The 14,592-nt window shown below is 46.1% G+C and overlaps 1 protein-coding gene across 1 annotated transcript in view; it reads right to left on the minus strand.

The window, feature by feature from the left end:
- Nucleotides 1–1,013: 1,013 nt before the first annotated feature.
- Nucleotides 1,014–14,592, minus strand: part of PRKCH (protein kinase C eta) — a 236,912-nt gene continuing 223,333 nt past the window's right edge. The window contains exons 13-14 of the mRNA XM_068966672.1: nt 3,599–3,742; nt 1,014–2,225 (exon numbers count right to left, since the gene is read on the minus strand). Of these exons, the coding sequence (XP_068822773.1) occupies nt 2,079–2,225; nt 3,599–3,742 (291 nt within the window). The 3' untranslated portion in view covers nt 1,014–2,078. The remainder of the gene's footprint in view (nt 2,226–3,598; nt 3,743–14,592) is intronic.

Genomic DNA, 14,592 nt, shown 5'->3' on the forward strand with positions numbered 1-14,592 from the left:
CAAGAGTACTGTGGACTAGACCGAAGCTAGTCAGCCCCACAGAGCAAAAGGAGACACTGAGCTGCAAAGTTGCTACGAAAGCCAAACAGACCTTGAGTCCCTTTCCAGAAGTCTGTTGGATTAGAACATCCAAGATTTAGACTCTAGATTGGACCTACTCTTTACCAAGTCTGAAACCTTCAGGTAATCAACTAACTCAACTTCTCAGATTCTCTCTTGTTCTTGGGTACAAAATGTACCTTGGTGCTCACACTGCACATAGTGGTAGAATGAGCAGCTTGCCTCACAGGGGTATCGTGACGACCTAGTAAAATTACAAGCGAGTATATCGAAGAATGGCTGAGAGTGAAATATAAAGGGAGGCTTCTAAATATTCTCTTCATTTAAAAGCCATTTTCCATCTTGGAATACTAAAATGACAGTAATGACTGTCATTACTGCCCAGATACCCCTTGGCTCCTCTGTAACCCCCAGTCCTGTATGTTGTTCTGGCCCATCTGGTGTGAGCACAGGTGATGCATGTTTCTCCTAGGAGAGGCAGGTAAACATCAGCACTGCCTCCATTTCTCCCTTCCCCTCCGATGGCAAACCTGGAACCTGCGTAATCAGATGGCATAGTAAAGAGCAGGAAGAGGGCTGTTGAACTTGCTCTCACTGGATGAGAAATAAGCAATTACCATGTCTAGCTACAAAGAATTTGAGGATGAGTCTGTGCCAGTGAGGCTTGGCCAGCATTACCTACCCTGACTCAGAACGAAAGCTGTGGTTACGAAGAGACAGGCCACATTCATTTAAGTGACAAACACAGTGGGATGCCAACCCTTGCTCTCAGGAAGTTGCTTTGAGTTAAAAGTTCTATCTGTTTTGCTCAAAGCTTATTTTAATTACATATCTCCCCTCCTAGTGGGGATGGGACAAATCCTTCTAGACAAGTAAAATCCCTTTTGTTACAAAATGCATTTATTTCAGCCAGATAAAATTCTCCAACTGCATACATGGGTACATATGATAAGGTCCTTCTTTGATACATGTCCTGCTTACAAGAGCCATTTCTAATTATTAAAACACATAACAAACATCTTTGTCTCTTAAAATATAATTTAAATAACTTGCTAAGGTATAAGCCATAAGTCTGGTCATGGACCCGAGTGGAGAGCGGTTCTCCAGTGATGAGAACAGAGCAATATCGGCACATTGCCTCCACGCTGAGATGCCACCAGTCTGCAAGCTGCTGAGCTCATCTGCTGGTCAACCCGCCAAGTATTTGGATAGTTGCTGTTGGGGCAGCAAGCTGCCTTCAAAAAAGTTATGTGCAGACAAAGTATGACGTAGGCAACGTGGAGAGGCATTTCACAGAATGCACACACCTTTCGGGTAACTTAAGGATAAAAGCTTGGTGAGAGCAAATCTGTTCACACTGCTGGGTACTGCAGCGCCGTCTCACTTGGCACTCAATAAATATCTATGAAGTGAATGGAAAGATAAAAGAATAAGCTGTAGCAGTTGCCTTGATGTCCAACTGTTGTCAAGATTGGGCTTTATGAGCTTTATGGACACTATTTCTTGTTCAGAGTAAGTCATTCTATTTGGAAAGCCATCCCTTTCCTTCTTGTCAAGTTCTTCATGAGCATTTAGAGACTTCTTGCAGACTGCCAGTATTCGGGGCTCATTGGCTTACAGAAGAGCTGGGAGTTGGGCCATACAAAGTCTAGGTTTGTCCCTTGAAGTAAGAATGCCTGAGTGACTTGGAAGTTCTAGGATCTGGTTTATTCTTCACACCTTTTCTTCTTTTGGCTCCTATTAATATCCTGAACCTGAAGTAGCCATGGAAATTCAGAGCTGAGCAGTGTGTTTCTTCATGAAATCTCATTTCGGTATCCACTATTTCTAGGACCCTGGCTCCCTCAGAACTTGAAGTGGTTGATCTCTTGATGTTCCATCCTTCACAGAGCTCTCCACCTGTTCCCTGAAGGTAAGGGCCTTGTTCTAACGTTGACGCTGAGGAGTTCCCCACAGAGGAAATTCCTGGAAAAATCTCTCCTTTTGCTTCTCATACCATCTCTCCCATTCACCACAGGCTATGGATGCAACTCTGGAGAGACAAAGGAAAAGTTTCTAAACTCATCCTGGTTGATCATAGGAAGATGTCCCTCATCAATTGGAGTTAAAACCGGTTCTTCCTTTATGAAGTCAGGGTCAAAATTACTGACGTCTTCTCGGGATTTCTGTCAAAAAGGAAACAAGGAAACTTTCAGATTCTGTGCATGAGGCTTTTTAATCTTCCGTGGGACTTAGCCCTTGCCAGTGAGTTCAGAGGACGGCCCTGCAACTCTCTCGGCAGCATTATTTCCAGGTATGACAATTGGTTAAACAGTGCTTTCTACTAATTCTACTGCATTGTGTATTATTAGGGCATTTCTAACTGCCAATTCACTAGCCTCATAAAAAGCTTGCTGAGCAGACCAGTCTTAGGCTGGGAAGCTAAGGAATTAACTTGCTCACCTGACCCAGCCAGCTGGTTCACCCTGTCCATTTCGTGGAGGTACCACTGCTCAGCAGGCCAAACAGGGGCCCACAAGACAACAGACGTTAAGTAAATTCACACTATGTGATTGAAGAGATTTTCCTCAAAGACTTCTTGGAAATTCTGAGTTCAGGGAACAAATGCTTCTTACTTCACTCACCAGCAGATTCATTCTGCCCTGCTGGCAAAACTTCCCCTCCTCCCAGAACAGCTGGCAGGGGGATGCCCATGAAAGGAAGTGGTTTTATGCTCTGGGTGTTTGGTATCTCAACCTAGCAGGCTGTTACAGATTAAGCCAATGACATATGGAAACGTGTATTTTACATCTTTATAAACTAATGCTGGAGAGATCATTTTTACCATTGTGAGATCTCTCACTTTTCTTCCTGGAGTCAATGATATTTCTCTCTGAGCATCCATCGTCCCCCTAACTCATGATGTACTGGAAGCCCAGTTTCTCTACCTTCCCATTGTGGTTCTCTTGACTCACCCATGAGAAACAGCTTAGCTCTCAGTCTAAGAGCTGGACCCCTTCAGGAATGCCGCCCTACTTAGCTTCCTCCCTTGGGGAGGCACGCACAGTGCTCCCAGTATTTCCTAGACATAAAGGACTTGGCCTCCTTTGCCCTGAGCCCTGTGCTGCAGGGGCTGACATAGACCTAAGCTCTCCAAGCCAGGGAGCCAGGCTCAGGGCCCTGAGGTGCATTTCACATCCTCTCTTCTTTCCTGGGGGCTTGGGAAAGGCTCCCTGATTAAGGAGCATAAGGAAATGAGCTAGAACAATGAATTTCTCAACCAAACTCTTTTGGGTAAACCTGGAAAGTTTCAAGGCCTCTTCAGGAAATTTTAACTTGAGAGGATGGGGCCAAGGCAAGCAAGAGGTAAACACTTCTTGAAATGTACGGCACACTGAGAGCTATTGCCTTGGGGGCAAGGAGTCGTCCTGGATGAGGCTGCCCTGTAAAGCATCTGGCTGAACTTCCAGTCTGGTCATTCCCTCGACCATCTAGCTGCTCGAGTGGAACACTGAGACAGTTTTAAGAAAGGTCTACTCAGGTGGTCTCGGACACTTACGATTCTGGGTCGGAAAGGTGGTTCTACTTGGCGATGGTTCAGCTGGGTCCAGTCGATTTCCTTAAAGAAAGGGTGTCTCAAAATGGCATGCTCACCGCCTTGACTTGGGCTGCCCAAGCGCATGGTGGGGTTCTTGGTCATGAACTGAGAGGGGGAGAAAGACAGTCAATCATACAATCACACACAGTAAGGCTGTCACAAGACGGTAGGCATCAACCCTGGCAGAGGAGATGATGTGAGGCTTCATGGCTGATCTTGCTTAACCAGCTGAATTTTCCATCAGAGGCGGCACAACCACTATGAATCACCCCGTCAAGGCGCAGTTGCTCGTGTGTATTTCTGGCCTTCCCCACTTCCATTTCAGACGTGGCAACCAAAATAAAACCGAAGAGCCCAGTTTTCTTTCCTGTAAATACCATGTATTTTTCCCCCCTTTAAAGAAAAGAAACTCTCTATAAAACAGTGTGCCTTTCTCCAGCACTGCAGTTGAGGACAGCCGGCAGCTTATGAATGGGGCTACTTTTCGGAACAGCTGTGCCATTTTTCTGAGCGACCTGACCAGCCGGCCAGGATTCCCGCTCTCTGACAAGACCACGGAGAGAAGAGAGAGAGTCATTATTCTGACGCTCTGGGTGAAGGAGCCGCAAGGGTGAGAAACTTAAAAGTTCTGTGTTCAGGCTCCAGGAAAAACAAAGTTGGACACTTTTATTTATGCAACAAAGATATTATAGTTTTGACTGAAGAGTTTTTTTCCTTCGAGATGCTCCCTTCTCTCTTGCTCTTCCATTTTGAAATGTTTCATGACTGAGACTCTTGCCACATCGACCAGAATTGGAACACATTGACACACATTTAAGGATTGTGTGTGTGTATCCATCCTCTGAATTTATATCAATTGGGCAACTTCCTCACAACTGACCTCCTATCAAGATGTTTTGGGCCAACTCGCCTTTCATGAAGTGGTCAATACAGGCATTCTGATCATTTCTGGACCAAAGACCAGTACAGGATAATTCACTCTTCATGGCAGGATGTCATTTCTAATTTTAAAGACACATACTTTTCCATTATCAAAAGAAAATGGCCTTGGATAAAAACTTCTCAAAAATTTAAATCGTTATCTTTCATTGAATTTATAACAGCCCCCAAATACCCCTTTCCACGTCTGGCTTAAGAACACGAGGCAAAAGTAATGAGCAGAAGTTGATAACTTCCTTGGAGTGGAATTTACCCAGTAAATTTGAAAAGATCCTGAAGGTGCACATAAGAAAGGGTCGGGCTGGAAGATGACCAGCCCTGCCATGTCAGGTGTCCAAAGCTGCCAAACCTCCTGGATTGCTTCAGGTGAGTGCAATCAGGTGGAAGGAGGAGGCTGCCAAGGTCCCTAAGCAAACTGACAGGAGAGACCTCATAAAGTGCTACAAGAGCTTCAAACGAGAGCTAGTAAAAAATGATGGAGTTTAATGGTTTCTCCTCTTTCCAAGAGACAGGGAATGAAAGGCCTGGTGGTGCTGAATTTGGAGGTGGAACTCCAAAGTAAAAGCAGCTTTGAGAGCTTCAGAGCAGTGAGTGCTCTGGGCATGCGGGGTGGTCAGCAGACTTATAGGAAATGTCTCATAAACAACTCCATTCTGGAAGAGCTAGGCGCTCGTGCTGTGTGGGCTCTGCCTAGATAAGTGTGTGCAACTCAGAAAGATGGGAAAATACACACACCGAAGAAACGAGTAGACTCCCTTCTTAGGAAAGTCAATGGGATACAATCCCTGATGGAGTAGCCATGTCTGTTCTAAAAGCTAATTAACAAAAGACAATGCTGCAAAAAACTCAAGCTACAAGGGCAGCAGAACAGAGCCAGATGGCTTATGGGAAACTCCCAGGCCTGCCAACGGTGTGAGCAGAGGACACCTCGTGAATGTGTGGGTACAACTTGTTCTTCTGGGCAAGAGGAACAGTGTGGGGCTCTTGGTGCCAGAAGCCCCAGTGTCTGAACGCCTTTGCCCATTCTTTCCTGCCCTGGCACAGAAGCCAAGCTTCCAAGGGGCACTGTGGAAAGGCACTGAACAGAGAAAAGCAGACCAAGGCATGGCTGTTCTCCCCTGCAGACTTCATCCCTGTGAACAGAGTCAGGCAGAATGACGCTTTCCACTAGCTTACACTTAGAATTCTGATAATGTTCCTTCAAATGACCAGGCAGTTTTGTGTTAACTTTGAATATCTTGAGCCCTTTAGATACTGCCATCCTCCTTGTGGAAGAAAAAAAAAAGCTCAATTTATAAAAGTTGCAGGTGTCTATGCAAGGCAGTGCACTAGGCTTCATGGTGGTGGGGGGTGGTGCAGGCAGTGCACAGATGACAAGGACAGTGTCTCCCCATGAAGGAGCTGATCGAGAGAAGCGGGCAGAGGAGAGCCCGCTTTAACTAACACAGCTGGATAAAAGGAAGACATAGTCAAGTGCAGCAGAAGCTTCGGAGAGAAACTGGGCCACTCGGATTGGGGGGCTGGTGGTGAGAAGGCAGGCGGTGGCCTAACAGAAGAGGGGACATTTGATGACATGAGGTGGATAGAATTACCACATGCCTGAGAATGCAGACTGGCATGGCTGCAGGGAAGCACCCGCGACATTGGGTGTTCAGGCTGGCATGAAAGGACAGCTAAGGAACCACGAGGGAGCCAGCAGGACCTGTCTACAGTTTATAATGTGAATGACGTGAATGATGAGAGCTGCCCTTGACCTAGGAGATGACTCTAGCCACGACATGATGGCTAAATCCCTAGTAGAGAGGGAAGAGATACATGGGGGTGACTATTTAGAAGGCTGAGCTCACTGCCAAGAAAACATATGTTTGGAAACTAGAGTCTCTCGTTAGTAAAAGGAAAGGCAGGAAGCAAGCCCTGGAGGGCTTGTGAAAGAAGAGTGAGCAGACTCCACAATGCCTGGAACTAGGGGGCAGAGAGAAGAGGGCGGCCAGGTCCCAGGGTCCTCTCTGGATGTTGAGTGATGGAAACGGGTGACAGAAGAGGAACCAATTATAGTTGGGAGTACTGGTGTCAGTAGAAGTAGAAATAGGAGCAGCGATGACATTTCTCAGAGGAATAATAATAAGACATAATAAACATCTACCATTCGATCATTTCTCAAGACCTGACAGATCTGGGAAGTTGGTGAGCTCAGCTTTGCATCTGTGATGTGCAGACATCCGCCAGGAGGAGCCTGACCAGGGTGAGAAGTCTTGATTCTCAGGGATGATGACAACATTTGGTAAGATAGAGCTGAGGCTGGGAGGGAGGCTGGCATGCAGGGAAGGTGGACGTGGAGGGAGAAGAGAATCGAGGGCAGCCCCAGGCCACAGGCATTTTATTTGGCCCACGTAGAGTGTTTGAAAATAATTTTAACTAGTCAAAGAAGTAGCAAATGTCACATCACATGAAAGTCAAGTTTTCCAAATTCTCTTGGGAGATGGAATATTCTGGAACACTGGACCTGTACTGCTTCCTGGTGAAAATGACCTGAGTTGGGCATAGCTGCCTCCTTGGCTGGGGCACATGACCCCTGGTCCCGGCACTCCTCACAGCCTCACACCTGGCTCCACATATGCCTGTGCTGGCTCCCAGCCCTGGCACAGGGTGAGAAGAAGGCCAGGGTGGCAGCAGAGCTCATGAGACAGTCAGAGGAGGACAGATATCATGGAACAGAAACTAGGAGGGGGACCATTTCAGGGAGGAGCAGGGGGTAACCTCCGGTGCTGAGGGAGCAGAAGGCCAGTTGAGGGGGGGCGGGGTTATAGCTCCATGACTAAGCCCCACCCCCTAGAAAAGATGCAGAGATGGGAGGTTCAGGGAACACTGAACATCAGTCCCAGGCCTGGAATCTTTCTTGGCACACATCAGTGGAGCGGGCTGGGGGCAGAGGGGGTGTGCATCCCTAGGTCAGGCCCATGGTCCCTTAAGCACCATGTTCCTGCTGCTGTGATGGTGACAGCACCATCCCGTTGCAGAAAACTTTCTCTATTTGCTTATGTCCCTACTGGACCCGAAGCCAAACAAGTTAACAACCATGGTGTTTAGAGGCATCACTCGCCCATGTCTAAGGTCATACTTAAAACTTGCCTCACCTCAACTGACCTTCTCCCTGACTGTGGTCTCAAAAGAGGAAGTCAGCCCGGGAGGAAAATAAAGTGACTCCATGAAAGATTTTGGATGCATTTACTAAAGGAAGCAGAATGTTCGCTAGGTTCAGTGAAAGTGTTTTATAAGCTGTAAAGAGTGAGAAGGCCAGGGTGGAAAATCTGATTCCACCTCGAATGTTAAGTCTCCAGCTAACTGGAGATCAGGGGCAAGAAAGTGTGAACACCTTTTGTATTCCCCTTTCTCCTGAGGCCCTCATGAAAGTGGAAAGAGGGTCCTAAAGGAATCAAAGCACACCTGCCCAGAGAATGAGAAATGACAGTTCCTTCCAGGCTGCAGAGAAGGCAGGACCAGAGTGGGAAGCAGTCAGCCAGGTGCCCCGCCTGAGGAAACACAAGTGATTTGGGCCAGGTCCGTACAGGAATGTCCTGCAAAGCCTCCTGCCAGCCAGGGATGGGTACATAAAGGATGTGAGAGCTCCTCTGATATGCAGACACAGAGGGGAAGTGGTTCGGCTCCTCAGCTTCATTACTGTGTTTGGATGCCAGTTCCCCCATAAGCTGTGAGACCTTGGACAAATGTATTAACTTCCCTGGACTTTAGACTCCTCAACTATAAAATAGAGATTTTTAAAAAATATTTCCTCATATTACGATGAGTAAATGAATGTAAAATACCAGCACAGAACCCTTAATCAATGCTAGTGAGTTTCAGCAAGCATCTTGTTAAACCACTCGGAGGGCCATCCTGTTCTACCTAAATGCAGGGGCATGGACTGAAATGCCTCTCAGAGAGGAATATCTGAGCTGAGCCTTGGCCCCAAGGTTTATCTGGCTCTGTCTCTCTCTGCTATTCTACTTGGTAGCCAGGAAAAGGGCACAAGATCTGTTTCTGCTTTCACAGTCCCGGACTCCAACAGGGGGGTGGTAGTGATGGTCTCGGGAAAAGCAGCAAAAATTTCTCAAAGATTGCTTTTCTGACAGCAAAGATTTCTAAAGACAATCTGAAAACAATAATACAGACGATACTCGGGTTTTAACGTGCAGTTATATCTGCTTTAACAACAGAAGGGAAGTGCTGAGTGCATGGTTAAGAGAGCGTTGGAACACCTTCTTGTAAATCTGAGATCAGACAGTACCTGTTATGTCTTGTGGGCTCTGCTATACCTGAGGCGGCTGTGGGTTTGAGCTGTCAGATGTTCCAGAGGATAGAGTTCAAACTCACCCTGTGTAACAATGCATCTAGAGATAGGATCCAAATGTACTCTGAAACTCATTCAAATGTACGCAATGATTGAAAGTATTTTTTCTTTCAGAACCTGATTTCATAGGAAGAAGACTAGTTATATAAACAGAGTGATTAATAAGATTTTCTTTCAGGAGAGAAAGAACACTGCATTTTCTACTTAACAGATGGATCTGGCTGTTGAGCAAAACAAAAAGACCTCTTCCTTCCATTCAACTTCAGACCAGAGGTCACAGAGCTGGCAGTTAGTGCTGGGAAGCTAAGAGGGCATGCCACAGAACATCCCCATAGTATTCCAGGGAAAGACTCCTAGTTAGGAAGAATGAATTTCATGGTGCTGCAGAGAGTCCTGAGGCAGGAGAGCAGAGAAAGAATACAGGGCACAGAACAGAATATGGCCATGGCCATGAAGGCTTCCCCTGCATTGAGGGCAGATAACATGCGGGCTTGTATATGTTGCAGCCACTGGGGTCTGTGTGTTTTGCCGCTGTCACAGGTAGAATCTGACATCATTATAAAGACTAGTCAGCCACCTTTTTCTCTCACCCCGCTTCCAGCGGGCTGTGGTGGTAGGGCACAGACCCGAGAACCACCTGTGCTAGCAGCACCATGTGGCTCAGGGCCATGGTGAGAGAGATGAGGTTGGGCACGGAGTCAGCTGATGGGGCAGCATGGGAGGAAATGCAGATTAGGAAACCAAAAAACAAACAATCCAACAAAAAAACTGGGCAGATCTACATAGACATTTCTCCAGTGAAGACATACAGATGGCCAAGAGGCACATGAAAAGATGCTCAGCATCCCTAATCATTAGAGAGATACAAACCAAACTACAATGAAGTATCACCTCACATCAGTCAGAATGCTGCTGCTGCTGCTGCTAAGTCACTTCAGTCGTGTCCGACTCTGTGCAACCCCATAAACAGAAGCCCACCAGGCTCCTCTGACCCTGGGATTCTCCAGGCAAGAACACTGGAGTGGGTTGCCATTTCCTTCTCCAATGCATGAAAGTGAAGTCGCTCAGTCACGTCCGACTCTTAGCGACCCCATGGACTGTAGCCTATGAGGCTCCTCCGTCCATGGGATTTCCCAGGCAAGAGTACTGGAGTGGGGTGCCATCGCCTTCTCCGCTAGTCAGAATAGCCATCATCAAAGAAATCTCCAGTAAATGCTGGGGAGGATGTGGAGAAAAGGGAACCCTCCTACACTGTTGGTGGGAATATACGCTGGTACAACCATTATGGAGAACAGTATGGAGGTTCCTTAAAAAAATAAAAATAGAGCTACCATATGATCCAGCAGTCCTACCCGTGGGTATATACCTGGAGGAAACCCTAATTTGAGGAGACACCTGCACCCCAGTGTTCACTGCGGCCCTGTTTACAATAGCCAGGACATGGAAGCAACTTCAATGTCCATCAACAGAGGAATCATAAAGAAGATATGGCACATATACGCAATGGGGTATTACTCAGCCATAAAAACAATGAAATACTGGCCATTTACCGCAACATGGATGGACCTAGAGACTGTCATACTGAGTGAAGTCAGACAAATATCACATTGCTTATATGTGGAATCTGAAAAAATGGTACAAATGAACCTTTTTACAAAGAAACAAGTCACAAATGCAGAAAACAAACTTAAGGTTACTGGGGGGCGGGCAAGGAGAGAGGGATTAATTGGGAGATTGGGACTGACCTATACACACTACTATATATAAAACTGATAACTAGTAAGCAGGTTTGTTGATATTTTTCATCCTGTCTATGGTTGGAATCCAGCAGGCTGTTCATGGGCATATAGTTAATTCTTTATCATTGCTCTTAACACTTTGCCTTGCCGATGTTTTACACTCATTATAGCTTCCCCTGAAACCCAAGCTATCTCAGTAGCTTCATTACAGTTATGTTACAGTGTTGGTTAAAAAAAGAGGTAAAGGTCAGAAGCGAGTCTCAGAGAAGGAAGCCCAAGGTCAGGCACTTGTGCCAATGCCAATGTTGTTGGCCAAGATGGTTTTATTCCTGGCAAACCAGTCCCAAGCAGCTCTGAATGATGGCGAGGGTTTAACTGCTCTCCTGCTGCTGCTAAGTCGCTTCAGTCGGGTCCGACTCTGTGCGACCCCAGAGACAGCAGCCCACCAGGCTCCCCCATCCCTGGGATTCTCCAGGCAAAAACAACTCCCAAATGTTAAAGGAAAGGGAAGCTCTCCTGACAGCTATGATCCTCTAAACACAGCTATTGAAAGGGAGCAAGACCCGCCAGAGGCATAATACACAGTGTCTTCATTTCCCCTTGATGAAACCCAGTCCAACGCCCTTCTTTATTCTGGATACACATTGTCTTGGGTGTCCAAACCAAACCTACCCATCACCTGCTAAAAAGGAACGCTGTGTGATAATTGGAAGTGACAAATTAAACAAAGTGTGCTACTTCTGTTCACTAGACTTTTTCCAGCTCAATCTCTTGGGACCCACAGACATCAGTTAGCAAATCTCTACATAGAAAAGATTTCTAGGCTCGTTTTATAAAATCTGACATTTTTATCCTGTTTGAGATATGAAGATTAAAGAGTCATGTGATATTAATACTTCATTTTAAAAAATCCTTCATACTGCTAGCCACAGATAAAATGTAAGTTTTCTAAGAACAGAGGTCCTAACAATCTAAAGAAGGAAGTTGAGAACAGTAACTTTAATAACATGGCAAAAATGAAGTCTCTAGGATGATCAGCATTTTTCTGCCTTCTGCCTATACCAGCCTGGTCTGTCTGTGAGTACATGACCCGTTTCTATAGTGTCAGTTTCAGTAAGAAGCCCAAAGCTCCATTTCCTCCTATGGGAACTCCAGTCCTGGCCACGGGCAAGCACTGTCAGGCTGCACGTTAACCATCCTCTTTTTAAAGGATCTTTCGGTAACTGACTTTTGGATTCTCCCCGCAACAGTATTTGAAAAATCGGCTGTAATGGTGGAGAGCTCGCTCCTCTGCAAGACCCTGGCTTCCCTCTGCTTCCTCGGCCTCCCCCGGCTGACCACCTTTGGCTACTGCCTCAAGCATTCCCAGCTCTGCGAGGAGGGGAGCAGGAAGTGCTAAGGAACACGCTCAGTGCCACTCCGGTTAACTGCCTGGTGACAGGTGTGGGACACACTCAGCGTTAAAAGAGGAGCCCTGATTACTTGTGGTTCCCTCTCTGTACACAGAGGTGAGAGAGACTCCTGCAGACAATGAACAGAGGAATGAAATCTGATCGGTGTGATGAAAGATAAGCCCACACGCAAGCATACACTTTAATTTCTGTGAAGCTCAGAAGCAAGAGCATGCTATAATCTCCTTCTGAGGCCAAGTTTACAGTGCTTCCTGAACTGACAAAGGTGACTCAGGAGAACGCACCAAACCCCTTTCAGCACTTATTTAACCTGGCCACCTGTGTGAGGAGGAGAAAAGGGCGTTGACTAACCTGAGTCAGCACTGGCGCCTTGTGATCGCTCACCGGAGATGATGGAGCCCAAAGGAACGCTCACCTCAGGGAGGCCTTCACCTTTCTAAGCTCTGGGGACTCAGGAGGACTGCCCCCGCCAAGCCTCTCTGGAGCTGATGAAGCCAAAGTTCAGTGCAACTGCTGAAGCTCTGAGCAAACCATATATTTTCTTCTGGGCCATGATTATTAGCATTTTTGGATAACTGAATACCAGTTTAGGAAACTCAGTGACACGGTGGCCAACAGAAAATGTGTTTATACTGAAACCAAGTAAAAAAAATTTTTTTAAATCATCTCTAAGGTCAGCAATCTAGAAAGTGTACATCTGTTTTTCACACAAGAGCGCGTATCTTTATTTATCTTTCCTGTGCTACCTTCTGTGGATGTTGCCAGTTTTTATATAACCTGTTGAGAGCAGGGGTAGGAGAGTTTTGCTTCTGGAACATGCATTTAACATAAACCTTCACAGAGAAGATGAGACAGGAGAGACAAAAGGGCAAGTGAGAAAAATAGTCTTCTCTATTGGAGTGGATACTGTGGTTATTTTTAGTTGTCAGGATCACTGCTTAATGACCTGGGCTTTTTATTTTCAAGTAGAAAATTGGGCCCAAAACTCTGTACTCCACTTCCCCGCCCCCACTGACTCTGTGCTCCACGGGGAGTGTTCTCCCCAGCAAGTTCTCAGCCCTCTCTCCACGTTTATGTGAACTCTGGGGAGACCCTTGAGTTTTTGGTGTAAGGCTATCCAGTCCTGTGGTGGGGGTAAAGATGATGAACGGCAGGATGATGAGTGAGGCAAGGAAAGGAATACGGGGTTAGGGGTTATGCTGCGTGAGATGCCGGTGCCCACCCTGCTCAGCCCCTCCCTCACCGTGAACGACAGACAAGAACACCCCTCACTCTGAATTCAGGGGATTCACTGATGTTATCACACCATACAAAGCCTCCGGGTCATGAACTTCTATGATTCTACGGTGTTACATAAATGCGAATCCACATAGTTTCTACAGACATGGGATAATAATAATACCTTCTATTTTAAAGTAAGGCGGCATTTAGAAAGCATTTCCTTCTGAAGGAAAAAAAGAAGGGCAGGAAAATATCCAGAAGACACCAATTCCAGGAATGCTGCTGACCTTATGATCCACAGGCAAGACTGTCGGGAAATCTCAGGAAGCCAAGTAGGGATGACCCACCACACTGAGACAGTGGTGAGAGCGGATGTGAAGGGCTGGCTCAGGGATCCTGGCCCTTCCTGCCTCTACCGTGGGGAAGGGCAGACCCAGCAGAAAAGGGTCACACGCGGAGATAAGAGGAGCTGCGTGGGCATGGCTCACCAGTGGGCGCTCTCTCCTTCTCCGTGTGTTATCTGTTAAAAATCCCTCTTTGGGGTGCCCTCAGGTACTCAACTTGGGAGTGGGAGAGGTAAATTAGGAGTTTGGGATTAACAGATACACACTGTATAAAGTGGATAGAAAACAAGGACCTACTGTATAGCACAGGGAACTATATTCAACATCTTGTAATAACCTATAACAGAAAAGAATATGGAAAATGATATATATTATATACATTACATATATAATATATATATATCTGAGTCATTCTGCTGTACACCTGAAACTAACATAGCATTGTAACTAAACTACACTTCAATTTTAAAAAAGCATAAGAAAAAAATTTTAATTGGAAAAAAAAAAGGCTCCTGGGAAAACAGAAATACAGCTCTCTCCAAAATAAAAAGCTAACACAGCCTCATGTACAATTAAGCACTTAATAATCTTGATGATGTTGGTGTATGTTCAAAGAGAGGATGAAGATAATGACAGCTCTCAGCGTGCTGCGAAATTACTACTCATAATTTAATAATACTAACACCTTCTGCATTGTGCCTACCACTTTGAAAATGCTTTCATGGTGCTACCCATTTGAAGTGGGTACCAGAGGTGTTATCATCACTGCCTTAAGGAATAAAGACTGGGCAGCAGTGGCAAGTAGAGGTCTTGCGACCCTCAGACTAGTGTGTGTTCTTTCCATTCTATTATGCGAGGTTGCTTCCCCTGCCAACCAGCGGTTTAGACAAACTGTTTTTATACATCCTCCATCTCTGAAATTCTGTGTTTAAGTTTCTAATGGTCACCAAGC

Source organism: Capricornis sumatraensis, chromosome 2, assembly GCF_032405125.1.
Source record: "Capricornis sumatraensis isolate serow.1 chromosome 2, serow.2, whole genome shotgun sequence".
Taxonomy (NCBI): domain Eukaryota; kingdom Metazoa; phylum Chordata; class Mammalia; order Artiodactyla; family Bovidae; genus Capricornis; species Capricornis sumatraensis.